This window comes from Ipomoea nil, unplaced genomic scaffold (genome assembly GCF_001879475.1).
Source record: "Ipomoea nil cultivar Tokyo-kokei standard unplaced genomic scaffold, Asagao_1.1 scaffold1317, whole genome shotgun sequence".
In the NCBI taxonomy this organism is placed as follows: Eukaryota; Viridiplantae; Streptophyta; class Magnoliopsida; order Solanales; family Convolvulaceae; genus Ipomoea; species Ipomoea nil.
The window spans coordinates 3,107,196-3,135,108 of NW_017617745.1; the positions used below are offsets into that span (position 1 = coordinate 3,107,196).

Genomic DNA, 27,913 nt, shown 5'->3' on the forward strand with positions numbered 1-27,913 from the left:
TTCCATAATCGATGAACTATAATTCCATAATAAATGAACTATAATTCCATAATCTATGAACTAAAATTTCAGAATGAATGAATAATATAATGTTGTTGCTGGGAATCGAACCTGAATTTTTTTGAAAAGGAAGACACACGTTTTTTAATAAAACGACGTCGTTTTGGCATCCGTATGCACCATGCATGGTGAATACGGATGGACAACATAACTATCCAAAATTTATGCACAAAATAGCTGCAACCTACTTTTCTTACACGCGCTCTCAAAACTGTCGAATTTCGACATTTAAATTGATTCGAACTTCTCAATGATCTCCAATGGCTTCCACCCCTCGAACACGCAAATCGTCAACTCCGGTCACTCCCACCGTCAATCTCAAACCCTCAAAAACTCGAACTTCGCCGTATCCACCGGCGTATTCTCCTTCTACTTCTACAGCGCCTAAGTCTCATTCCTCGTCTCTCGAACCATCCCCAGGATTCTTCCCTACCTCTAGGGCTGAATTCCTGAGGCTCGTCGCTGTAATCTCCATTGCCGCCTCCATCGCATTCACCTGTAATTACATCTTTGCCGTTATCAATCAACAGCCAAAGCCCTTTTGTAATAGCAATTCAGAATTTGATGACTCCTTATCTGGTTAGCCCTTATACCATTTCATTTAATCTAGTTAATACTTTTCTTTACTCAAAGTTTGTCCTTTAGCCGTCCATCGGTTTAGGTAATTAAGTGGAAAATGCTGGGTGTCTAAAAGATATTTGAAAAATGGTATAAATGTGATCTTCTATCTTCTGAAGAATGGATTGGTAGTTCTTTGCTGTGTACTTTAGAGTGAGGAGTATTCTTCATTCTTGATGAAAAGGACCACTTAGCTATTGTTGATTTTATTGTGTAAATGAGCTGAGTCAAATAAGATTTTGGGATACTAAAAAGCTCAACTCAGCATAGTATACAGGTTGAGCGACTTAAATAATAGTATCAAAACAAGAATAAGAAATACAAATTGAACATTATTCTCTGGTCTTGGAAGAGGAGAAGATCATATGTGCTGTTACCTCTTCTGATTCAGTTGTGCACAACAAAGGTGCAAAGAGTTGAGGAGAACAGAGAGACTACTCAGAGAGATACATGAAAGATAAAACCTTCAAATCTGATAACTGACCACCTGGTCATTTGAGATAAGAGAGGGGAAAGGGAGTGTTGAGAGGAACCAACATGAGGAAGAGTGAGGCACTGTTGAAGGTGTTCTGAGGCTTAGATGATGGGGGAAAAGTAGGAAAGAACTCAAACAAGGGATTGCAATTTCAGAGTTGGGAAGGGTGTGATTATATAATAAATAGAAGTTTTTTTGAGATATGTATTTTATGTACCTGTGCGTGTTTATGTGTACCATATATCATATAGGAATATATGATTACATGCATGCATGTGTGTGTATAACTCTCTGGTCACAGACATAATATGAACCGTGCTGGGTAATCAAAAGCTCAGCTTTGTTTCTTCAAATCTATTAAATAAATGAGATTGATTTGAGCATGGTCAAGTGATTGAACACTCTAGATCCCTACTGTCCTATTACCTTTTGTGTTATAACTCTGGTGAATTCCTGTAAAAGCTTAGGAATTTTTCACTTTTGAATTTTTGTTTTGTCTGAGATTACCTCTTAAGCCCTTCTCATGCTTTAGACTCCTGTGAGCCTTGCCCAAGTAATGGAGTATGCTCTGAAGGCAAATTGGAGTGTGCCCTTGGCTACCGGAAGCATGGAGACTTATGCATAGAAGATTCAAAAGTTAATGAAGCAGCCAAGGAACTTGTATGTCTTGCTAATTTATTTTGTTATGTTACTTATGTATAGAATTTGAAAAAAAAAAAAAAAAAACTATATTTTAATATTTAAGCTTTAGGTGTGAGTTCTAACGCAATAAGCACATAATGCACTGCAGTACAAATATGTAGAAGCTCACGTGTGTGAGGAATATGCTCAACACTTCTGCAGTGGCACTGGTGTTATTTGGGTTTGTAACTTCTAATCTCTTCTGCTCTTCTGCGTTATCTCAATGATTCTTGTTTCCAATGTGCACTCATGTTTATATATGATTTTGCCTGTGAACATGGTGCAGTTAACTAGTTAAGTACAAATTCTTTATGAATTTATATTATGCTTAGGTTCAAGAAGATGGGATTTGGAATAAATTCGACGAGAATAAGCTGATGGAATATTATGGCTTGAGTAGCATTACATATGGTCATGCAAAGCAGAGAGCAATTGAGGCAATTGGTAAAACCCTTGAGAGAAGGATTGACCAGCATGGGTATGGTTTTGTTAAGGCTTATTGGCAGAAAAAGCCCAAACCTTTTCACTTTGTGACAATTATATCCAAACTTTTAAAACATGGTGAAAAAAACCCAAACCTTTGTGTTTTGTGACAATTATACCCAATTATGCACATCAATTATATTAAAACCTTTAAAATTTCACAAATTAATATCAAACATTTGTATTTTGTAACAATTATAATTTCCAATCCAAGAAAAAAAAATCCAATCTAACACGGATTTCTTGAGTTTACACACAAATCATTTAAAAAATTACAACATAACATTGTTTTTTAAAAACTATATTGTATCAAAAATATATACTCCGTACTTTATACAACTAAAGTTCAAATTTAACTATTAAAAAAACATTTTACATATATAAAAGCATGTTTAAATATTATACCTACCAATTAATACTTAAATTCAGAGAATTGAATTATTTTTAGGGTTAGATAATATAAATGAGTATAATTGTCACAAAACACAAAGGTTTGAGGTTTTTTCACCAAGTTTTAAAGGTTTGGATATAATTATCACAATGCACAAAAGTTTAGATTTTTTTTTGTTTTCTGCCAATAAGCCTTTTGTTAATGCATTTATATTGAGTACATAATGTGGAAAACCATGACCTATTTAGTTACAAGAAAAATGCTTTCAATTCTCTATCTTTATTGTTCTAAAATTTTCCTAGTTTTCATTTTCCATTGGAGAACAAGAAAACATGTTAAAATTCAATTATTTTTAATTTATAAAATCTGAAGTATTGTATTCATATAAAAATACGATGTGAATGATAAGTAAGATAGACCAGTGGTTGTGGTGGGGGTAGGTAGGCAGTGGTGGGTGGAACTAGGAGATAAGTAAGTGGGGCAGGGGTAGGTAGTAGTGGTGGTGGTGGTAATGGTAGTAGTGGCGATAGGAATAGGGTAGTTAGTAGTTTGCTTTTCATGGGGTAGGTAGGTGGGTTGGCGTTTGTAGGTGATGATAATCATAAGTGAACCTCATGGATGTTTTTGCAATTGGAACATTTGGATAACATCTTTCTAGTGTCTTAAATTCATTTTTTAAGTTGGAAAGCAGTGTTTTCCATTTTTCTTGTTCTGAAAATAATTCATTTTGAACAGAAAATTTTGTCTTTTAGTTTTTCATAAAACTGGAGGTTCCAGTTACTGAACAGTTCATTTTTTGTATGCATATGTTTGTTTAAAAATATATATTTTTAATTATTATTATTATTATTTTATTTTTTACAGAATTAAGGAGTTGAAGTGTCCAGAGCTGCTAGCTGAAAATTACATACCACTTTCTTGTCGTGTTCAACAGTGGATTGTAGAGCATGCTCTAGTGTTACTTTCTGCTTCTGCATTGGTATTCACTAATAAAAGCAGCTTTTGAAAGCTTCTGTTATCAACATGTTCAAGTTTTGTTGATGTTATTGAGATGTACAGCTTGTTGGGTGTGTCATAATACTTTTGAAGGTCAGAAGGAAACACTACTTGTCAGTCCGAGCTGAAGAACTTTATAATAAGGTAGAGTTTTCCTTTATACAATTAAATCTTTCATTGCTGGATCTGTTATGATTCTTCTAGTGTTTATTTCTACTAACTATATTACTTGGCAATGCTAGCATCTATATTCAATAAAATTATGATGTTTAGAGCTTAAAATTTTATTTTCCTCCCACACTCTGTTATATGTTCTTGATAAAAGGAACATAAGGTTTATGATGCATGATTTATTAGTTTTCCTAAGTTAAGAATCATTAGCTAGCATGGTTTTAGCTATGAAATTTTGGTTTAAATGCTAAATTTGTTTTTCTCATGCATGAGCTTGGTCCCTGTATGGCTGTAATAGGTTTGTGATGTACTTGAAGAGAAGGCACTGATTGCAAGGGATTCAAACAGTGAGGGTGAACCATGGGTGGTTGCTTCGTGGTTGCGAGATTATCTTCTTTCACCCAAGGAAAGAAAGGACCTGTTGTTGTGGAAAAAGGTATTTTAAAATACAATGAAAAAATGGATACTTTGTCCTAGCATATAACTACATGGTATATGTTTTGGAAAGTAAATCACTGTAATTTTGTTTCATAATCTCTGGGTATCTGCAACTCTGCAAGTAGAATATATAAATACATGCACACACATTTGAATGCTGTAAAAGGTATTTACTGGTAGTGGTATACTTTGATTAGATGTTTGTTTCTGAGGCTCATAGTATTGTGGTGGGTTGTTGTGTTTGTTAAATTTAATATTGTTCTGTTTAGACCAAAGCCTCACAGGTTTATGACATTGAAATTTAGGACATGGTTTGCCTGCTGCTCTGTTTGAGCTGCTCCCCTGCTTGGGGCAATCATTATTGGTCCACACAAATTGTATGGACCATATTTTGTATACGGTAAAATAATGCACATTCAGTACAAAAATAATGTACACTGTATTCAGGGGATGTACATTATTTTTCTACTGAGTGTACATTATATTGTATAATGTATATACAGTACAAAAATAATGTACATTTAGGCCCTGTTTGGTAAATGGCTGTTAGCTGATAGCTGTTTGCTGTTAGCTGATTGTGTTAATTAGAGGGTAGAACTAGTTGATAACATTAGCTGTTGTAGAAAAGTGTTTCGTAAATTAGCTGTTAGCTGATAGCGGTTTGGTATAATTTCTTTTCTAAAAAAGCTAATTGAAAAAGTTGGTTGGAGTAGTTTTTTGAATTTTAGCATTTTAGAGTTGCAAAAAGCTAATTAACCAAACACTTATGTTGATATTTTAACTAAATCAAACAATTAATAGTGGTCAAATAAGCCAAAATTTGCCTATAGGCCAATTTTTTACCAAACAGAGCCTTAGTATATTAAAAATGTACTTTTTGTTATGGTCCACACAATAATTTGCCTGCTTTGGGGAGACCAGGCTAAACTCTTTTCAGCCTATGCTAGCACAACTCATAAAAACCAGTACCCTTCACGGTTTGCATTCCTTTATTTGAAGGTTATATCTGTGCACCATGGTCATACCTTGGTGCAAACATTTATATGTATAATTCTAAGTGAAGCTTGGCTGGGTTGAAAATCTGTTGCTATTCTTTTCATCTGTAAAAAAATTAAAGTACAATGTTGTTAACTGCATCGCAAAAATAAAAAAGTATTTGTTCATACATTTGTGTCTGGTTCAGTAAATTTGCTTACACCTAATATGAAGAGGCTCGTAGGCTATCCTGTAGTAATTCAGGGCGCTGGTGTTTGATACAAACGCCCTTCTTTTCTCTTTCTCCCTACCTGTTAAGCTGTAAGCATACTGCATTCTTTACAAGCCAATAACAAAATAAGACATTACTTCTACAGGTTGAGGAGTTGGTTCGTGAAGATTCACGTTTAGAGCTGTACCCTAAGGTGGTGAAGGGTGAACCTAAGTTGGTGTGGGAGTGGCAAGGTATGAATGTTTGTTCTAATTGGATAAAACTTCTCAACTTTTGTTAAGTTCCGTGGTGGCTATATGATTTACTTGTATATTTACCTGAGAATTTGCCTCCACTTTGTCACTCCAGTTGACGATTTTCTAAGCTCATCTGGAAAGAAAAAGGCGCGGGGTGAGAACACGCCATTGACAGGTGAACACATATCTTTTCAACCGAAACTCTGGGCATCAACGCCTGCTGCTGAAGTTCATAGCTGAGGTGGTTTTCCAGAGGCCGGTGAACATGGTTGTATGTTAACACTGTGGAAATATTAGAATTGATATGTGGAAATATTAGAATTGATATGTGAAAATATTAGATTGATATGCATATATTCTTAGGATCTGTAATTAGTGATATGATTTTATTCTTTCCCTAGTTAAGTGATCTTTTTATTTACTTTCCTTGATTATAGGATTCTCTTCCCTATAATCAATCCTCTTCTTTGTATAAATTAGGGCTTGTATTTTTCAATTGAGAAAAAAACAATTCAGAATTTCTAACATGGTATCAGAGCCTGACTCTAAACCCCTAGCTCTTCTCTATCCTCCCTCACCAAATCTCTCCAGCAACTATGTCTAAACCTATTGAAACCCTTCCAGTTGATTCCTCACCTTTAGATGGGTCATCACATCCTTCTCACTCGAGTGTCACAAATCATCCTAACCTTCCTCAAGTCCTTGATAGTTCTCCTCTCCCAATCACCTCTCATAAGCTCAACGGCCACAACTACCTGCCTGCTGATTGGAAACCCAAACCCCATACTGATCAATCCCGTGCTAATGTGGCTGCAACCTCTGAAACATCACCAAATGAAGTCAGTCCTTTCTCAAAAATTCAGCTTGAGGCGCTACAAAAGCTTTTTGGGCAGATATCTGTTGCACAACAGTCAATCCCACCTTCCGCTGAAGCACATGTTAGTATGATGAGTCATCAAGGTACCACTTCTCACGCATTTGCTACAAATTCCAATAACACAAGTCCTTGGATTGTGGATTCCGGGGCATCCGACCATATGTCAGGTGATTTAAAGGTTTTTCATACATTCAAACCTTGTACCAATCCCACCACGATCAGAATTGCTGATGGATCCCTCTCTAACGTGATAGGAACAGGATCCGTCAAATTAACTGATGAACTTTTTCTTTCATCTGTTCTCTTTGTTCCTAAATTAAGTTGCAACCTTCTTTCCATCAATAAACTCACTAGAGACATGAATTGTGTAACTAAATTCTATCCTAAGCTTTGTGAATTTCAGGTTGTGGGCTCGGAGAAGGTGATTGGCAGTGCTGAAATTTGCGATGGTCTCTATATTCTAAAAAACACTCCTGAAAATAAACATTTCCCCAAGTCAAATTATGGTTTCAATTCTGTTTCTGTCTCCAATGAGAGTCTAGTCATGTTGTGGCATTTTCGCCTTGGACATCCAAATTTTGTTTATCTTGAAAAACTATTTCCTGGTTTATTTATCAATAAAAAACCCAAGTTTTTTCATTGCGAAGTGTGTCAACTTGCAAAACATACTCGAAGTATTTATTCAAGCAATCCTTACAAACCTTCTCAACCTTTTTCGTTGATACATAGTGACATTTGGGGGCCTTCAAGGGTGAAAAATGTTAATGGTTCTAGATGGTTTGTATCCTTCATTGATGAACACACTAGGACCACATGGACTTTCCTCATGAAAGAAAAATCAGAAACTGCATCAATTTTTAAAGCTTTTCATTCTATGATTCAAAATCAGTTCAAACAAAAAGTTAAAGTTTTGAAAACTGATAATGGGACAGAATACTACAACTCAATTCTTGGTCCATACTTGTTAGATCAGGGAATTGTCCATATTAGTTCCTGTGTCAACACCCCTCAGCAAAATGGAGTGGCTGAGAGAAAAAATAGGCACCTCCTTGAAGTCTCTCGGTCCATCATGTTTTCAAATCATGTGCCTAAACACTTTTGGGGGGAAGCTGTACTTACTGCCACTTACCTCATAAACCGTATGCCTAGTAGTGTCTTAAAGTTCAAGACACCATGCTCCTTGTTACTACAAGCATTCCCTCACCTCTCAGTTTTTTCCTCGGAATTGCCACTCAAAATTTTTGGTTGTACTGCTTTTGTCCATATCTATGATCACAAAAGAACAAAACTTGACCCCAAATCACACAAATGCATGTTCATTGGGTATTCTAATACTCAAAAGGGGTACAAATGTTACTCTCCAATCACAAAAAGAGTTTATTATACTTTGGATGTCACCTTTTTTGAACACCAATCATTCTTTCCCAAATCTGGTATTCAGGGGGAGCATTTGAGCAAATATCAACTTTGGGAAACACTTCAAGATAATCAGGCTACCTTTCCTTCACCTAATGTCCTACCATACTAGCATCAACCTACTCCAACTCAACCTGATTTATCACCTACATCATCCAGTTCTCTATTACCTCTTTCATCAGATGTGACTCCAGAAAACATGGTCAATCAACCGTCATCCTCTCTTCCTACAATCAACCCATCTTCGCCTCTAATAAACAACCATCCATCCTCAGAAAACACTCTACCAAATTCACCTCCTCAAGCACCAGAACTCCGTGTTTATAGAAGGAGAAAACTTCAAAATATAGAGGCTAACATGCAAAGCCAGGACTGTTCAAACACAGATTCGAGCTTACGTGACCTTGAAAATCATGAAGGTAAGGACTCTATGACCCATGAGTTGGTATCTACTGCTATTGATGATCTTGATTTGCCTATTGCTCAACGAAAGGGTGTTAGAACATGCACTAGTCACCCAATAGAAAGGTATGTTGCTTATGGGAAATTAACTCCTATGTATCGAGCCTTTGTTGCCTCTCTTGATCTTGTCCAGATTCCCACAAACATCTACGAGGCACTAAGAGATCCCAAATGGAAGGTTGCTGTCAATGAGGAAATAAATGCTCTTGAGAAGAATGGTACATGGCGTCTTGTTGAGTTACCTCAAGGAAAACATGCAGTTGGATGTAAGTGGATTTTCACTGTCAAGTATAATTCAGATGGGAGTATCAACGGATTCAAGGCTCGGTTGGTTGCCAAGGGGTTCACTCAATCATATGGTGTTGACTATCAAGAGACCTTTGCTCCTGTTGCCAAACTCAATACAATAAGAGTTCTGTTATCACTTGCTGTGAATTGTGATTGGCCTTTATATCAGCTGGATGTAAAAAATGCATTCTTAAATGGAGAATTGGAAGAAGAAGTTTATATGGAAATTCCACCAGGTTTGAAAAAGAACTCCAATGGACGACTGGTATGCAAACTACAAAAATCTCTCTATGGCTTGAAACAATCACCTCGGGCATGGTTTGATAGGTTTGCAAAGTCAATTGTAAAATTTGGATACACTCAGTGTCAAGCTGATCATACCCTGTTTGTTAAAATCTTTTCAACAGGAAAGCTAGCAATTCTCATTGTCTATGTGGATGACATAATCCTAACGGGAGATGATTTAGGTGAGATTTCAAACCTCAAGAAGTTTCTTGCATCAGAATTTGAGATCAAAGATCTAGGATTCCTCAAATACTTTCTTGGGATGGAGGTAGCTCGATCTAAGGAAGGGATTGTTATATCTCAGCGAAAGTACATCCTAGATCTTCTAAACAAAACTGGAATGCTTGGAAGTAAGCCAGCAGACACTCCAATGGACCCTAACTTAAAAACAAATCGGAGTGGGGAACCAATTCCAGTAGAGAGGGGGAGCTATCAAAGATTAGTGGGAAAACTAATTTATCTCTCCCACACCAGACCTGATATTGCTTTCTCTGTTAGTGTTGTAAGTCAACATATGCATAACCCTAATGAGGAGCATTTGGAAGCTGTTTATCGTATTCTAAGGTATCTCAAAATGACACCAGGTCTTGGTTTGCACTTCAGAAAACATGACAACCGAGACCTAGAAGTCTACACGGATTCTAGTTGGGCTGGAGAGTTGACTGATAGACGATCGATTAGTGGTTACTGTACCTATGTATGGGGAAATCTAGTCACTTGGCGCAGCAAAAAACAGTCAGTTGTCTCTCGGAGTAGTGCAGAATCAGAATATCGTGCTCTGGCATTAGGTATATGTGAGGGGATGTGGATTAAAAGGTTGTTGAATGAGTTGAAAATTGAAGCTCCTACATCTTTCAAAATGTACCGTGATAGTCAAGCTGCCATCAGCATTGCTAAGAACCCGGTTCATCACGATAGAACAAAGCACGTTGAAATAGACAGGCACTTCATTTATGAGAAGGTGAATTCGAGGATCATTGAACTCAACTACATTCCTACAAAGAAACAGATTGCCGACATCCTTACGAAGGCTCTACCTAGAAGGAGCTTTGAAGAATTCAATTCCAAGCTGGGCTTGTATAATATATACAACTCAGCTTGAGGGGGAGTGTGGAAATATTAGAATTGATATGTGGAAATATTAGAATTGATATGTGAAAATATTAGATTGATATGCATATATTCTTAGGATCTGTAATTAGTGATATGATTTTATTCTTTCCCTAGTTTAGTGATCTTTTTATTTACTTTCCTTGATTATAGGATTCTCTTCCCTATAATCAATCCTCTTCTTTGTATAAATTAGGGCTTGTATTTTTCAATTGAGAAAAAAAACAATTCAGAATTTCTAACAAACACAAATCATTGTAAGTTCTCTTACACTGTAGAATCTGCATCTTCAATATAGTAGTTTGGAAACACGAGAAAAGAATGGACAAATATGACTTACCTAATACAAATTTGATATTCATTTATAATCCCTAATATGAAAAAATTAAATAAGAAAAGATCTGAACAAAGTAGCTCTTGTGTGAAGTGCAGGAATTCAATATAGTTTCACTATGCATTTTGGATTAGATTTAGATCCATTTTTTATTTCCTAAATGGTATGAATGAAACATTGATTCAAAAATAGTCAAATAAATGTTTCATAATGTTCATGTAACTAATAAATATTAGTTCCTCCCTCCATTCTATATCTATGGTTCAATAGATGAGGTTTAACTAAAGTTATTTTCATTTTTTTGTTGTACTATTTAATTTAATGTTAGTGCATAAATTTTATATATTTAGAAATTACATTAAAAGTACTATTGAACACAAAAAATTCAATTTGGAAATTATAAAAAATGTTGTATAAAATAACCAAATGGGAAAAGGGTCAAATAAGCCCTTAAACTTTTCACAAAAAGTCAATTAGGCCTGTGAATTTTTAAAAAGTGCAATTGAACACATCAACTCACGAATTTAAGTCATCCAACCCCATTAGCCGGTTAACTCTTCGGTAAATGCCCTCGTGGCTCGCCATATAAGCTTTGAAGTGGGTACTTGGCTTGACACATAAGCATAAATAAAAATATTAAATTAAAAAAATTTAAAAAGGATTTAATACTTATTCAGCCCTAATCGCACCAGAATTAGAATCGCAGTTCTCACTCTAATCTCAGTCGTTATGCTGTGGAATCGTGTCCACCTTGCAAGGCGGACACGATTTTATGTTCATAATTATTGAATTATATGTTCATAATTATAAAGCTATATATTCATAATTTTTTAACCTCATATTCACAATTATTGAATCTCTCTATTCATAATTACAGAACTATATGTTTATAATTATGTTCACAACTTTATGTTCATAATTATAGAACTATATGTTTATAATTTTTGAATTATATATTCATAATTATGAACAGTTTTGGAACCGTGTCCACTTTGCAAGGTGGACACGGTTCCACAGCATAATTTGCCCCCTAATCTTCATCTCTCCTCATCGTTGCAGTAGTCGCACCACCATCGTCATTCACCGCCGTCGCTCCACCAGCGTCCACCACTGGCGCTGAAGTTGAAGGTTTTTTTTTCTTCTTCTTCTTCTTCCTCATCGTCTTCTTATTTATGGGCTAGATATATGACCCTTTTTGATATGCTAGTTGTAGATGTAGGAATTTGTTTATGGATATGGAAAAACAAAGCTTTTTATATCTTTAGGGTAGTAGCTTTTTATATTATGTAGTTCAAAATATACTTTTTGATATGCTTATTTGTTTATCTTTGACTGTATTTGTTTATGGATTGGGTCCCATTATGTTTGTTAAAAATGAATAGTCATGGGAGATGGACAGGCATAGAATAGAAATGAGTAGGCATGGGAGATGGATAGACATAGGAAGTGAAGAGGCTGTAGAACTGTCCCCCTGTTGTGTATATATAGATCTATGTTGTAATAGTGAAGAACACACAGAAAAAGGAGAAACACATTCTTTGAAATCGTTTCTTTCTTGCAACATGGTATCAGAGCCAGCGAGAGTGAGGTAGTGGGCTGTGCTCGGTCCAGTGCAGAATCTGGGTATAGGGCAATGACTCATGTGACATGTGAGATAACTTGGGTACACAATATGTTGAAGGAGGTTGGTGTGGAAGTGATGAAAAGCCCATACGTTTATGGTGTGATAATCAAGTAGCTATACACATTTCAAATAATCCAGTGTTCCATGAATGTACCAAGCATATTGAGGTAGATTGTCATTTTGTGTATGAAAAGATTCAACAAGGCTTAATTTCTATGGCTCATGTTCGTAGTGGCGATTAATTAGCCGATTTGTTCACCAAAGGGCTCAGCATGGACATGGTCGAATATATTTGTAACAAGTTGGACATGATTAATATCTATGCTCCAGCTTGAGGGGGAGTGTTAGAAATGAATAGTTGTAGAAAACTAAAAGGAAGATGTTATTCTGCGAACACTGACCTTGTTCCATTTTGTCCGTTTTCTGTGTGTATCTACAAGTACAAAGACGCATCTATATATACAACATGGAAGGTTATATATGCCTCTTCACATCCATGTCTGTTCACTTACATTTTGACTATTCACATACTTGTCTGTTTATTTCTAACACTTCCCCTCAAGCTGGAGTATAGATATTAAGCATGCTCAGCTTGTTACAAATATATTCAACCATGTCCCTACTGAGCCCTTTGGTGAACAAATCAGCTAGTTGATCGCCACTACGAACATGAGCCATAGAAATTAAGCCTTGTTGAATCTTTTCACACACAAAATGACAATCTACCTCAATATGCTTGGTACGCTCATGGAATACTGGATTATTTGAAATGTGTATAGCTGCTTGATTATCACACCGTAAATGTATAGGTTTTATCACTTCCACACCAACCCCCTTCAACATATTGTGCACCCAAGTTATATCACATGAGTCATTGCTCTATACTCAGATTCCGCACGGGACCGAGCTACAACAGTTTGTTTCTTGCTTTTCCAAGAAACCAAATTACATCCTACGGACACACAATATCCTGTTGTAGACCTCTTGTCACTCAACGAACCTACCCAATCAGCATATTAAAAAGCCTCAACTCTCATATGTCCACGATCAACTTATAGAATGCCTTTACCGGGCGCATTCTTGAGATACTTTACAATTCAAACTGCTGCCTCCCAATGAGCTCGCGTAGGTGCTTGCATGAACTGACTTACCACACTAATTGAAAAAGCAATGTCCGGACGCGTAATGGTGAGATAGTTCAACTTTCCCACCAACTTCCTATCTCTCTAGAGAGTTAAAGGTCTCCCCCTCACCAGTTACCCATAGGGGTCTCGCATGGTTTTGATCCCAACAACCCAGTATCATTAAGCAAATCTAGCATATATTTCCTTTGGGAAAGAAATATTCCTCTCCAAGAGCGAGCAATTTCAATCCCTTGAAAATACTTCAACACTCCCAAATCTTTCGATTGAAACTTTTCTTTGAGAAAATAGTTAAGAGCTTCAATCCCCACTGCATCACTACCTGTGATTAATATATCATCAACATAAACAATCAAGAGAACGCTACCCAACAACTAGGAAACAGCTTCTTTAAGATCGATAGTGATGGATGACCATACCGACAATGTAGTTGAAAAGGAGAGGTATCACGCAACATGGCCTTGGACGGAGATACAGACTGTTCCAAAACATATAGTCCCCCGACTTCCTTCCTCTTACCAATAATTTTCTTCGTCAAAAGATCCTGAAATAAACAATAACCGGGAAAAAAGAGACAAAATAATTCAAAGTCCGTGTGATTTGTCTAACAGAAAGCAAATTAAAGGGAAACTTTGGAAGATATAATATAGATGACAGAGGTAATGATGAGGTTGCAACACCACTGCCTTTACCTAAAATTGGAACAGATGACCCATCCGCCAGAGTAACCATAGCCTAGGGTTTGATGGCGAATATGAGGAGACCTGTCATATGCTCACTAGCTCCGGAGTTAATGACCTACTGTGTAGATGAAGAAGACACACATGCAACATGATTACCTGTTTGGACAAAGGTTGCAGAAGAAGGCAGTTGATTGTACTGCATAAAAGAAGACACCTTCAGCTGATTGAATGCTGCTAACTCCTCATCTATCATACCCACCATATGTCATTCAGGGCCAGAGGTTGTGTTAACAAATCTTTGCTGTCTGGGTGGTTTAGGACATTGATTCTTGAAATGTCCTGGTTCTCCACAATTGAAACATACCCTTGGTCCTCCACGACCCCTTCCTTCACGTCCTCGATGGTGACCACCTCCACCTCGACTATTGTACCCTTCATTAGTGTACCTCCCTTGCAACACAAACGTACTTTTTTCGTTAGTGCTTCCTTGTGATATAAAAACATTCTTCTCGGGGGGTTCATTAGTACTTACTAATGCATTCTGTATTTGGGAGAATACTTGATCCAATGATCCTAACTCCTTGTTTCCTAGCAATTATGACCTAAGAACCTCATATTCTTTGTTAAGCCCAGAAATTCAGCTAAAGGCAATTAATTGATCACGTTGTGCTTTCATTGTCTTCACATCAGTTGTAATAGGCATCGCATTACACAAAGCTTCACTTAAACTTTTGAAATCATAATAGTAGTCTCGTAGATCTCGACTCTTTTGATTAGGACGATAGACATCCTGAGACAACTGATACAGTTTCCTCAAATTACTTGACCCACTAAACCATTCAGACACTAGATCCCACACTGCTTTAACCGTGGTACATGTTGCATTGATAAGATCACTTTCCTATCAATACAATTAATTACCCGGGATAATAAAGCTTTATCATCTGCCTCCCACTCCTTATTATCTGGAGGGCAATCTTCATCTAAATGGTCACCTTACCCATTCCATCTAAATTAATTTTGACCAAAAATTTTCATAGCAAAATTAGACCCATCAGCAACCAGGATTACATCAATTAATTTAGACGGAGTAGACACAACGGTAATATTTTTGTTTTCAGCCATAATATGTAAGTGCCCAAAAAAAATCAACAATATTCCAAGTTCACGCTCACCACAATTCTAAACTTCCAGTATTTAATATTCCAGAAAGCAAAAAAGGCAAACAATACTCCAGAAGGCAAAAACAAACAATATTACCGCAGGTTTGTCTTCTCTCTCGCACAGTAGGTTCGTCTTTTCTCTCGCAAAGGATATGGAATTGCTCGAAGCATCTTTCTCTCCACTCAGACGGACTCTACTTTCCACGGCGAGCCCACCAGTGTAGCCTCCATCAAAGATGGTCGCTGATAAATCCTCCACGCGTCGGCGCGTGAGTCGGTGAGCAGGTTGTGACGGCAGCGCGTGGTTGTTCCGGTGACGTTGCGACTCGAGCTTCGGCGTTGTCTTCCTGTTCCGAGCAAATCCCACTACCTCACTCTTACCCACTCTGATACCATGTAGAAAACTAAAAGGAAGAAGTTATTCTATGAACATTGACCTTGTTTCCATTTTGTCTGTTTTCTGTGTGTTTCTACAAGTACAAGACTCATCTATATATACAAGATAGAAGGTTATCTATGCCTCTTCACATCCATGTCTATTCACCTACTTTTGACTCTTCACATACTTGTCTGTTCATTTCTAACAATAGTCGTGGGAGATGGACATGCATAGAAATAAATAGGCATGGGAGATGGACAGGCATAGAAATAAATAGGCATGGGAGATGGATAGACATGGGAAGTGAAGAGGCTGTAGAACTGTCCCCTGTTCTGTGTATATAGATCTATGTTGTAGCAGTGAAGAACACATAGAGAAAGGAGAAACACATTTTTTGAAATCCTTTCTTTCTAGCAACAATGTTGTCAATAATAGAGACATTTTGGGTATTGTGGCCCTGTTAAATACATTCAAATTAGTGTAATTGTATTTTATATATTAGGTTATTAAATGGTCCCTACAGTTAAGTAAATGGTCCCTACACTTTTGTAAGTAAAAATAACCCATCATGTACTGGCTAGTAAAATAATTTTCTCATTTAGCTTTGTATCATTGAATGTTGGCTTTGTATGCTTATTGGCAATAAGTGTTGCTTATTGGCAGGAATAATTTATTGAAAATAGTAAAAAAAATTACTCTTTTGGCAGTATGTTTTTTGTAATCCAGTTAGAATGTTTTTTATAATCCAGTTAGAATATTTTTAATACAATTTAACATGTCTTTATTTTGTAGAATGTATGCAACTGTAGAAATAAGAATTCACCATGGTCACAATTTTTTTTCAAGAACCTGCGATGGACTATGTAAATGGTGAGGTGGAAAGAGTGACAATAGACCCTGATTTTTTGTCATATCCTCACTTATTGAAATTTATTAAGGAGGACAGGTATGGTCAAATATTGTCTCTTTCATTTAAACTACCACATGAGAATATGAAGAGCCTACAGTTGTTGAATAATAATAAAAGTACATTGCACATGAGTTACTTGGCTCAACATTGGGCTACAATTGATATGTATGTTGAGCATGATATGTATGTTGAGCATGAGATAGATGATGCAGAGCTTGTTCAAAATTTATTATTATCATAACCTGAGCATGCATATGATATTCAAGAAGATGTTGAAGTTGAAGATGATCCTGGTGTGGGTACTCAGGTTGATAATGATCCTGGTGTGGTTAGTCAAGCAGAGAATGAACAAGTTCAATTTAGTGGTGATGAATATAGTGATGAAGAGGCTGATATGGAAAGAAGTCTTGAAGATGAAGATACTGATTTGGAAAGAAGTCCTCAAAATGAAGTTGATTTTGTTGATGTTTAGTGATGTAATGCGGACAATAATGATAAGGATATTAGAAGGGCTAACGCAAAAAAATGTGACAGTGAAAATGCAGGTTTGGGTGAAAAAGATGATGTGCAAAGTTAGTATTATGACTCTGAAGACCCCTTGAGTTATCATTATGAAAAAGAAGATGTAGAAGCATCATTTGAGCAAACCATCAATGCAACAAGTAGATTTAGATACCCTTCGTACAATCCAAATGTGGAGTCAGCTGAGCTTGAAGTGGGGTATCCTATATGATGATGGAAAACAATTAAAAAAGGCAATGATTAATTATGCAGTGTACTCAAAGAGAAATATCCACTTTGTGAGGAATGAGCCAAAACATGTGTCCCTTACATGTGACTAGCTTGCCCATTTCAAGCTCATGGATATGGGATGACACTTTTAAGTGTTTTAAACTTAAAACAGTTACTACGGAGCATATGTGCAATCTAAAATACAGCTCATGGTTGAAAAAATCGCTAGACGCCTATCGGGCAATCGGGGAGTGCCTAGAGCCTAGGGCGCCTAGGCATGGATTAATCGACGCCTAGGCATGGATTAATCGACGCCTAGGCGCCAGTGTATTTTTTATTTAAAAAAAATTCTTTAAAATTTTTAAATTTTTTAAGACTTGATAATTATGAACTATTGAATACTTTAATAGTTAATACTAAAATATTAAATATTAACCTAAAAAAATCTAGAGTTTGAACAATTTAGGGTTATTTCGCTCAAAACGATGTTGTTTTGAGTGAAATAACTCATTAAAAAAAGAATGGACCAATAGTTAATTGGCCGACTAGGCGACCTAGTTGGTGCCTAGGTGGCCTAGACGATGCCTAGGCGGCCTAGTCGGTACCTAAGAGACCTAGTCGGCGCCTAGGAGGCCTAGGCGGTCAGTGCCTAGGCGACCTAGACGGCACTTAGGTGGCCTAGTCGGCCAGGCGCCTAGACCACCGATTATGGTGATACGCTAGGCGGCCGGCTAGCGCCTAGGCGTCGATTAGTCGGTGCCTCGGCGAGATTTTTGCAACATTGATACAGCTTGAAAATAGTAAGTCAAGCGTGGATAGAGGATAGGTATGAGAGGATGAGATAAGAGACGACCCTTCAATTCGACCAGTAGGTTTGAAAAAACACATCAAATCAGAACTGAAAATAAATGTGAGAATCTACATGGTAAAGAGAGCAATCAAAGGTGTATTGAAGAAAATTGATGATGGTTTTCATGACCAATTTCGTAGAATATGGGAGTATGTTGCTGAATGTATCAACTCTAATCCCGATACCACTGCTGTTGTAAAAACCAATAGAACAACACCCGAAAGTCCTTGTGTTTTTTTAGAGATTTTACGTTTGTTTTGGAGCTGTAAAGAATGTGTTTTTAAAAGGATGTAGGGAAGTGATTGGGTTGGATGGTTGTTCCCTAAAGGGAATGTTGAAAGGTGAAATATTAAATGCAGTTGGTAGATACGCTAACAACCAAATGTATCCCATAGCATGGGGGATTGTAGAGATAGAGAACACTGATTCTTGGTGTTGATTTCTTAGATTATTGAAGGCATATTTGGACATCACTAATAGTTTTCCTCGGACTATAATTAGTGACCAACAGAAGGTAAAGAATAAATTAATACAAAACCACTTGTAACACTTTATTTAAGCCTTGTATTATACTTCCAAGAATCAGTGTTCTCTATCTCTACAATCCCCCATGCTATAGAATACATTTAGTTGTTAGCGTCTCTACCAACTGCACTCAATATTTCACCTTTCAACATTCCCTTTAGGAAACATCCATCCAACCCAATTACTTTCCTACATCCTTCTAAAAATCCATTCTTTACAGCTCCAAAACAAACGTAAAATCTCTGAAAAACACATGGACTTTCGGATGTTGTTCTATTGGTTTTTACACCAGTAGTGGTACCGGGATTAGAGTTGATACATTCAGCAACATAATCCCTTATTCTACGAAATTGGTCCCTAAAACCAGCATCAATTTTCTTCAATACACCTTTGACTGCTCTCTTTACCATGCAGATTCTCACATTTAGTTTCAATTCTGATTTGATGTGGTTTTTCAAATCTATTGGTTAAATTGAAGGTTGTCTCTTATCTTATCCTCATACCTCTCATCTATCCACGCTTGGCTTACTATTCTCAAGTTGTATTTTAGATTGCACGTGTGCTCCGTAGTAACCGTTTTAAGGGTGTGTTTGGAAACCTGGAAAATGAGTTTTGGAAATCATTTTCCAAGTTTCCATTGTTTGGATGTGCTAGGAAAATCAAGTCAACGGAAATCATTTTCCGTTGACTTTGAAAAATTGGCTTGTTTTGGAGGAAAATGACTTACACTTTTTTTGGGGGGAAGTCATTTTCCAACTTTTACACCAACATCACACCACCACGGCACCACCAACATCATCAACACCATACCACCACTACCTCACTACCCACCATCACCACCACTACTGCCGCTGCCACCACCACTATACCACCGCCACCACACCACCACCACTACCACCACCAACACCATACCGCGCAACCACTACTACCATCAAACCATACTGCCGCAACTACTACCACCATCAACACTATACCACTACCACCACCGCTGCCACCACCACCACCACCACCATACCACCGCAACCATCGTCGCCGCCACCACCACCACCATACCACCGCCACCACACCATCATCACTACCACCACCGTCGCCGCCACTACCACCACCATACCACCGCAACCTCCGTCGCCACCACCGCCACCACCACCACCACCACCACCATACCACCACCGTCGCCACCACCGTCATACCACCGCAACCACCACCACCATCACACCACCGCCACCACCATCATACCACCGCCACCACACCACCACCATACCACCACTACTACTACCACCACCGTCGCCGCCACTACCACCACCATACCACCGCCGCCGCCGCCGCCGCCACCACCATACCACCGCAACCACCGCCACTACCATCACACCACCACCACCATCACACCACCGCCGCCACTATACCACCGCCACCACACCGCTACCATCACACCACCGCCGCCGCCACCACACCATCACCACCACCACCAGTCCACCACACCGCTACCATCACACCACCGCCGCCGCCACCACACCATCACCACCACCACCACCACTGATACCAACGTCATACCACCACCAGTTATTATTATTATTATTATTATTATTATTATTATTATTATTATTATTATTATTATTATTATTATTATTATTATTATTATATAACAAATAACACCACTACCACTACCACTACACCACCACCACCACCATAATATTTTTGATATATTATTAGTTATTTTTTATTATATTTAAAATTATTATTATTATTATATTATTATTATACATGTTGTAATATTCTAAATAAAATAATTAAAATGTTTAATTATACAATTCTACTCATTTTCCAGAAAATGAACCAAACACACAAAAACAGTTTTTCAGAATGCAACCAAACACTAGAAAGGAAAATGTTTTCCGGAAAATGACTCATTTTCTAGAAAGACTCATTTTCTAGAAAACAATTTCCAGAAGTCATTTTCCTGCTTTCCAAACGGACCCTAAGTTGAAAACACTTGAAAGTGTCATCCCATAATCCATGAGCTTGAAATGGGCAAGCTGGTCACATGTAAGGGACACATTCTTTGGCTCAATCCTCACAAAGTGGATATTTCTCTTTGAGTACACTGCATAATTAATCATTGTCTTTTTTAATTGTTTTCCATCATCATATAGGATACCCACTTCAAGCTCAACTGACTCCACATTTGGATTGTATGAAGGGTATCTAAATCTAATTGTTGCATTGGTGGTCTGTTCAAATGATGCTTCTACATCTTCTTTTTCATAATGATAACTCAAGGGGTCTTCAGAGTCATAATACTAATTTTGCACATCATTATTCTCACCAAAACCTACATTTTTATTGTCAACTTCTGCCTTAGACCTTCGAATATCCTCGTCATCATTATATTCATTACGACACTTAACATCAACAAAATCGACTTAATCTTGAGGACTTCTTTCCAAATCAGTATCTTCATCTTTAAGACTTTTTTTTCCAAATCAACATCTTCATCACCACTAGATTGAACTTGTTCATTCTCTGCCTGACTAACCACACCAGGATCATCTTCAACTTCAACATCTTCTTGAATATCATCTGCATGCTCAGGGTTTTGGAAATGGTAAATTTTGAACAAGCTTTGCATCATCTATCCCTTGCTCAACATACATGTTAATTGTAGCCCAATGTTGAGCCAAGTAACTCATGTGCAATGTACTTCTATCATTATTCAACAACTGTATAGGCTCTTCATATGTTAGGACATAAATGTGTGGCTCAAAATCCATGAAGAATTAGTCTTCCGCAAGCTGCTGTCCACATCGCATGCATGGCCTTTTTTCTCTTGCATGTTGTCGCCGAAATAGCAACCTCTCTCCTTAATGCCGCATATCTCTCTCATTTGCATTGTATAAATGGTTTAGTCCAGTTGCTTTGTAATTTGTTCATCTTACATCAATTCAATTCATTTGAATTCACTTTATCCATTTTTTTTCTTTCATGTAGAAATATATATATATATATATATATATATATATATATATATATATATATATATATATATATATATATATATATATATATATATATATATATATATATATATATATTCTCATTTTGTCATTTTAATATATTTTCCCTATTATTTATCTTCTATAATTCTCAATTTTCGACTCTTCGCTTCCGCATTATTCTGCTCCACTCGGTTTCAATACGTTTGTCACCGGAGCTAACAGATAACAACACATCACCATCTGAATCACTTTCAACAACACTAGCTTCAGCGGACTTCTTTTCTCTCTCTTGCTTGTTTTTCAGCTTAAAGCATTCAGTCACATACTCACATCATGACCATGCTTCTTGCAGTATTTACAGGATTTGTTAGACATACGTCCATTGGACTTATATCTAGATTTTTTATTTCTACTCTCTGTTTCAAGTGAACGACCCCTTACAGTCAAGCCTTCACCTTTTTCCTCAAATTAATTTCAAAGTCAAACTTTTCTTTGGACAATAGGCTTGACTTAACATTGTCGAAAGTAAGGGTATCACTACTATTACCATACAACATAATTTCTTTGAAATGCCTATATGATTTAGGGAGAGACACAAGCAATAAAACAACACGATCCTCATCGTCAATTATGACATTAATATTTTCCAAGTCCAATAAAATAGAATTGAATTCATCCAAGTGAGATTTAATAGAAGTACATTTCGTCATACGGATTGTGTACAGACGCTTCTTCAGGCGTAGCGTGTTCGCTAGAGTTTTGGCCATGTAAAGCGTATCCAGCTTGGACCATAAATCTGAAGCAATCGTCTCACTTAATACCTCACGTAGAACCTCTTTAGACAGGCACAAAAGAATGGTTGAACGTGCCTTGTCATCCAAATCTTTCCAATCTTCATCTGTCATTGCAACCGGTTTTTTCTTCTTCCCAGCTAGCGCTTTTTTCAAACCGTTCTAGGTTAGAACGGCTTCCATCTGAACCTTCCAGATTGAAAAGCTAATTTTCACATATGTGGTTGTACATTCCACATATGTCCTCACAAAGACTGGTTCGTCTCTCTGAAATCGGTTGATGGTGGAGTTGTCTTGCTGGGTAATGATACCCAATGCAAGGTTAGTGGAACTGGAAGTGTTCGAATTAAAACTCATGATAACGTTGTCAGGAATCTTACCAATGTTCGGTACATTCCTGATTTAAAATGCAATCTGATATCCTTGGGCACCTTGGAATCTCTGGGGTGCAAGTACATAGCTGAAGATGGAGTTCTGAAAGTCATAAAAGGCTATCTTGGTCTAATGAAAGCTTCTCGTTTTGGAAGCTTGTACGTCTTGCATGACAGTACTGTGACAGGTTCAGTAGCGGTATCCTCATCAATGTCTGATGCGGATCTCACTCAATTATTGCACATGCGTCTGGGGCATATGAGTGAGAAAGACATGCATTTCCTGAGCAAGAAAGGCCTCCTTGGTGGTTCAGGTACGGGTAAATTACAATTTTGTGAGCATTGTGTTTTTGGGAAACAGAAGAGAATTAGTTTCTCTAATGCTACACCGTACCAAAGATGTATTGGAATATATACATTCCGATTTATGGGGACCAACTAAATTCCAATCTATGGGAGATGGTAGATATTTTATGTCTATTATGATGACTTTTCTCGTAAAGTCTGGGTCTATTTTCTGAAACATAAAAATCAGGCATTTTCTATTTTCAAGAAGTGGAAAATACTTGTTGAGACTCAGATAGGAAAAAGGGTCAAGAAGCTCAGGACAGACAATGACTTGGAGTTCTGTGAGTCAGATTTCAATGACTTTTGTGCGGCAAATGGAATTGCCAGGCACAAGACCTTGCCTGGTAAACCCCAGCAGAATGGTGTTGCCGAACGTATGAACAAGACTCTGTTAGACAGAGCTCGTTGTATGCTCTCTAATTGCATTAACGTGTGCAGTTCGATAGTCTATTTGACCCTTATTACTTCTTTTTTTTTTTTTTTATAATTCAAACGACGCCGTTTTGGACCCGTTTCCACAGCGTAATTTGCCTACTAGAGATAAACCGGGTTCGATTCCCACAAGTGACAATTTCTCTTAGGCCAGCTTCCATGCCTCCCGGAACGAACGAAGATTAGTCAGGTGGACCCAAAACTTCTTGTTGTTTACACCCCAAAAAAAAAAAAAAAAAGTTGGGATAATTTAGTTCAATTTGAATAAGTTCATTACTCGTCTTACTAAGAGAATGATATTTTTGTCCTTTAAATTAATTATGAACGTATAAGCGCTCTTCGGTGAAATAGTTAACCTATCAGCTAATTTTGGAATATTTGACTACTATTAACTGTTTGACTTGGTTAAGTAATCAATATGAATGTTTGATTAATTAGTTTTTTTGTAACAATTTATTGATTCAAAATGTTAAAGTTTCAAAACTACTCAAAGTAACTTTTTCGATTAGCTTTTTGAGAAAGTCATTTTGCATGTAATCCGTTATCAACTAACAGTTAATTTACCAAACACTTTTCTACAATCAGTTAATGCTATCAACTAGCCAGACCTACTAATTCAATCAGCTAACAACTATTTACCAAACACCCCATAGTAAATTAAGTGTCAATTGTTGGCACCTTACTTTTGGTCACCAAGTTGATATTAAAGTCGTGATACTTGTATAATCCTTGAGTTTCAACAAAATTAAAGTAAAAATTTACCCAATTTAAAATCTCATTGAATTCAAACCCGCTTTTATTAGGGGTGTTTGTTCGATTAATTTTGAAATAGATTAGCCAAAATTAAATCATTCCAATATTTATGTTGATGAAATTGTTCACTAAGCCAAAATATAATTGACCGAATTAACCAAACTGTGTTTCAGTAAATTTGTTTAACCGATTGAATTAATTAAAATTGTATTTATATATACTATGTTTTATATTTTATATATTACTAATTCATTTAATTTGGTAAATTTAGAACCTTTAACTGAATTAACCAATAACTGAAACTTTCAAAAACTTTAAATCGTTAGTTAATGGCCGAACTAAGTTAATTGAGCACCCATACTTTTTACTAGTTTATGATGATGTTTCTTTGTTCTAATTTCGCTACAGATTACTCATATGAGAATAATATATATATATATATATATATATCACTTTAGTGTCAACATAGAGACTAAACTTACATCAATAATTATTTTTTTTTTGTCAAACCGGATGCTCCTTTAAGTCTGTACCATACTTATTTGATTTTTTCATACGAGAGGAGATTCGAACTCCCGACATCTCTTAAAGGACAAGAGTGCACGACCACTCACACCAACCAAGCTGGTTAAAGTACATCAATAATTAAGTAGAGTTAATTCCATTTTTGGTATCATTTCACTTCCATTCAAAACATCCCATGTTAGTCATACTATTATTATGACATGATCATTTTTTATCCTCCGTCAACAAACATGTTTAAATGACGTAAGGGCATTTTGTTCTTTTTATACAAAGTGGGTTGACTCACTATATTTTTATTTTTATTTTTTGAAAAAATTCTTAATTCACGGCTAGAGTCACACGTCTGATCTTCTTCAATTGCAATTCACGCCTTGGAGTAGAGCCTCCACAATCTGAGCATCCACAAATAATACATATAAATTTAGAACCAAAAAAAAATAAAAAATTAACACTTACAACTAAATATATTGAAATGTCCACATATTTTAAGTCATTTAAATAGGTTTGTTGACGGATATAAAATGGTCATGTCACAATAATATGGGCCGTTATATTGTGGACCGCGGTGCACGTGCACCGCGGTAAAAAATGGCACCGTTTCTTTAAGTAAAGAAATGGCGCGCCGTTACAGTTAACGGACTGTCTTTTTTTGTGTATTAATTACCAACTGAAACTACAGTGTATCCAAACTGACAGTGCCTCATGTATTATTTTTATATTATCAAGTGAAACTGCGATTGAAATGAAATGAAACTGTAGTTGTGTTGAAACGAAACTGCAGTGTATATAAAATGAAATCGAATAACAATTTCACATATTTGAGTGTATATTATCCAGCGGAACTGTAGTTATATCAAAATCATACTGTAGTTGTGTTGAAATGAAACTGCAATGTATATAAAATGAAACTGAATAACATTTCAATTCACATATTTGAGTGTATATTGTGTAATGAAGCTGTAGTTATATTGAAATGATCATGTAGTTGTGTTTTAATGAAACTATAGTGTATATAAAATAAAACTAGTCGTGGGCACGCGCTTTGCGCGAAACGTCATGCCCAACAATTAATTAGTATGTTCTAATTTTTAAATAATAATATATATAATTTTTAATAATTGTTATATGACAAAATAAATAAGAATACATAAATAAGTTATTTAGATACCAACATGATATACAAGAATTGAATTAGAAACATGCGGGAGGACATTAGATTTGGTTTTGAGGGAGAGAATGGAGATGTTAGCTAGAATAATGTAGTGGTTTTCTAAAAAAAAAATGTTTTTAAAAAAAAAAGAATGGAGTGTTGGAATGATGGAGAAAAAAGAAGACAAAGATCACATCAAGGCAAATAGGAAGAAGTCAAAAAAGTAATGGTAAAATTGTTATTTCTTTAAAAATTGAGGGCAATTAAAATAAAAATAAATAAATAAAATATTAGATCAAAAAATTTCATCCATTAGATTTAAAATCAATGGTAAGCAAGGGGTGCCATTTTTGAGGGGTAAATGGCAACTCCCAAATATAAGTATATGGGAGATCAAATAACATTTTCACATATTTGAGTGTATAAATATCAAATGAAACTGTAGTTATATCGAAATGAAACTGTAATTGTGTTAAACTGACACTGCAGTGTATACAAAATGAAACTGAATAACAGAGTTACTTTTTGCGGAACGGCGCAAAAAAGGTGCCGTTTCTTTCATTAAACAAAACGACGTCGTTTTGAACCACGGTGCATAATCGATTATGCACCGCGGTGCACGATATAATTTGCTCAATAATATTAAGACCAATAAGAGATTTTTTTTTTTTTTTAAAAGAAGACTAAAAGTGAAATATCACTTATAAATGTAAAATCAAAACTGCCCGGAATTAACTGTAATTAAGTAACAAATCTATTATATCTCTATGGCGGAATATTTGATTAAAAAAAATGTCAATGTTTTTTTACTTTGTGATCTACTTGTACACCTCTAAGTGTATCCGTGACGTGTGCAACAGCTGAAATTAACGTGAACGATGAAATATTGTTATATCTCCATAAGTGCGTAAGAAAACAAAAGTTGAGATGGCCGAGTTGGTCTAAGGCGCCAGATTAAGGTTCTGGTCCGAAAGGGCGTGGGTTCAAATCCCACTCTCAACAAAATTTTTCAGGTTTTCGGGAACAATGAGTGCGTGAGAGAAAGCACGGTTTAACATGCGAACAAAATTTGCGGTGAGACTTATTTTCATGGAAATTAGGAGCAGCTTCTCGCTAAAGTAAAAAAAAAAATTTTGATTCTTTAACAGTAAGCTCTTCCATGAGGTCAGGGTTTAATGCAAAATTGAGAGCAATTTTTGCATAATCAGATTGATCATACTCAGAATCCCCTTTAATAATTTTCCTGGCTAAAAATAATCTTTCTTCAATTGAAGAAAAGATGAAGAATGGGTTTTGGGAAGCCATGGATCCAGAAGCAAACGAAAAAAAAAAAAAAAAAAAAAAAAAAAATTCTTCCTCAGGTTTCGAAAAAAAAATTCCGTGACTCAGTTAAAAAGGAATTTTGAATTCTAACAAACTAGTAAAAATTTTAGGAAGATTTAAATTGATAAGAGAAGAATTTTGATCATGAAACAATAACTGACAAAGTTAGTCAATAACAAATAATATCTCCAGACAATTAATATCAATTATTTCTAATTGCATAACAAAAATTATTGAATTAAAAATTTAATATGAGAAAAAAATATTATTAGAAATAAAAGATAATAAAATTTAATCCGGGCTTCTATCAGCATTTTTGAGATGTAGTAGGGGATGTCGCGAGCTTTGTCATAGGCTGTCTTGAGGCAATTTACCACCTGGTTTAAACAGTACGGATATTGTTTTGATTCCAAAGAAAAAGATCCATGAGCTAGTAACTGACTTGCGCCCTATAGCTCTCAATAATGTGATCTATAGGATTATGGCAAAGATGATAACGAATAGAATGAAGCCGCTAATGGAAGGAATAATATCGGAGTCGCAGAGTGCCTTTATTCCAGATAGGCTAATAACTGATAATATTTTAGTAGCAGCGGAAGTGGGTCATTTTTTTTAACAGGAAACAGTGCGACACGGTGGGGTGGAGTGCTCTGAAACTTGATATGGCAAAGGCCTATGACCGGATGGAGTG

The 27,913-nt window shown here is 36.3% G+C and overlaps 2 protein-coding genes and 1 non-coding gene across 7 annotated transcripts; all 3 read left to right on the plus strand.

The window, feature by feature from the left end:
• Positions 1–262: 262 nt before the first annotated feature.
• Positions 263–11,653, plus strand: LOC109185403. Of its 5 annotated transcripts, none has more exons than XM_019335421.1 (11): positions 264–639; positions 1,686–1,813; positions 1,944–2,015; positions 2,167–2,312; positions 3,573–3,687; positions 3,798–3,848; positions 4,174–4,311; positions 5,666–5,753; positions 5,869–6,031; positions 8,578–8,584; positions 10,439–10,647. In XM_019335421.1, the coding sequence occupies exons 1-9, from the start codon at positions 321–323 to the stop codon at positions 5,994–5,996; spliced, it is 1,185 nt and encodes a 394-aa protein (XP_019190966.1). In that variant the 5' UTR covers positions 264–320; the 3' UTR covers positions 5,997–6,031; positions 8,578–8,584; positions 10,439–10,647. The 5 variants fall into 5 exon arrangements, 4 of the variants coding, with proteins under 4 accessions (XP_019190967.1, XP_019190966.1, XP_019190963.1 ...); XR_002054975.1 differs by lacking the exon at positions 8,578–8,584 and adding an exon at positions 11,588–11,653 and having other exon boundaries at positions 265–639; positions 3,768–3,848; positions 5,869–6,034; positions 10,439–10,451; XM_019335418.1 differs by having other exon boundaries at positions 265–639; positions 3,768–3,848.
• On the plus strand, positions 6,048–7,424 carry LOC109185404. Its single transcript, XM_019335423.1, has 2 exons — positions 6,048–6,716; positions 7,037–7,424. Exons 1-2 carry the CDS (start codon positions 6,353–6,355, stop codon positions 7,069–7,071), a joined length of 399 nt encoding a protein of 132 aa, XP_019190968.1. The 5' UTR covers positions 6,048–6,352; the 3' UTR covers positions 7,072–7,424.
• Positions 11,654–26,820: 15,167 nt separating the features above from the next.
• On the plus strand, positions 26,821–26,901 carry TRNAL-AAG. The gene has a single exon. It is a non-coding gene; the product is annotated as a tRNA-Leu (tRNA).
• The last annotated feature ends 1,012 nt before the right edge of the window (positions 26,902–27,913 follow it).

Bases quoted from the DNA above. Each gene is read 5' to 3' on its own strand.
- LOC109185403 (XM_019335419.1), top strand. From the start codon at position 321: ATGGCTTCCACCCCTCGAACACGCAAATCGTCAACTCCGGTCACTCCC. The intron at 640-1,685 runs GTTAGCCCTTAT...CTCATGCTTTAG, and splicing joins ATTTGATGACTCCTTATCTG to ACTCCTGTGAGCCTTGCCCA. The intron at 4,312-5,665 runs GTATTTTAAAAT...TTACTTCTACAG, and splicing joins ACCTGTTGTTGTGGAAAAAG to GTTGAGGAGTTGGTTCGTGA.
- LOC109185404 (XM_019335423.1), top strand. From the start codon at position 6,353: ATGTCTAAACCTATTGAAACCCTTCCAGTTGATTCCTCACCTTTAGAT. The intron at 6,717-7,036 runs GTACCACTTCTC...TGTGAATTTCAG, and splicing joins TAGTATGATGAGTCATCAAG to GTTGTGGGCTCGGAGAAGGT.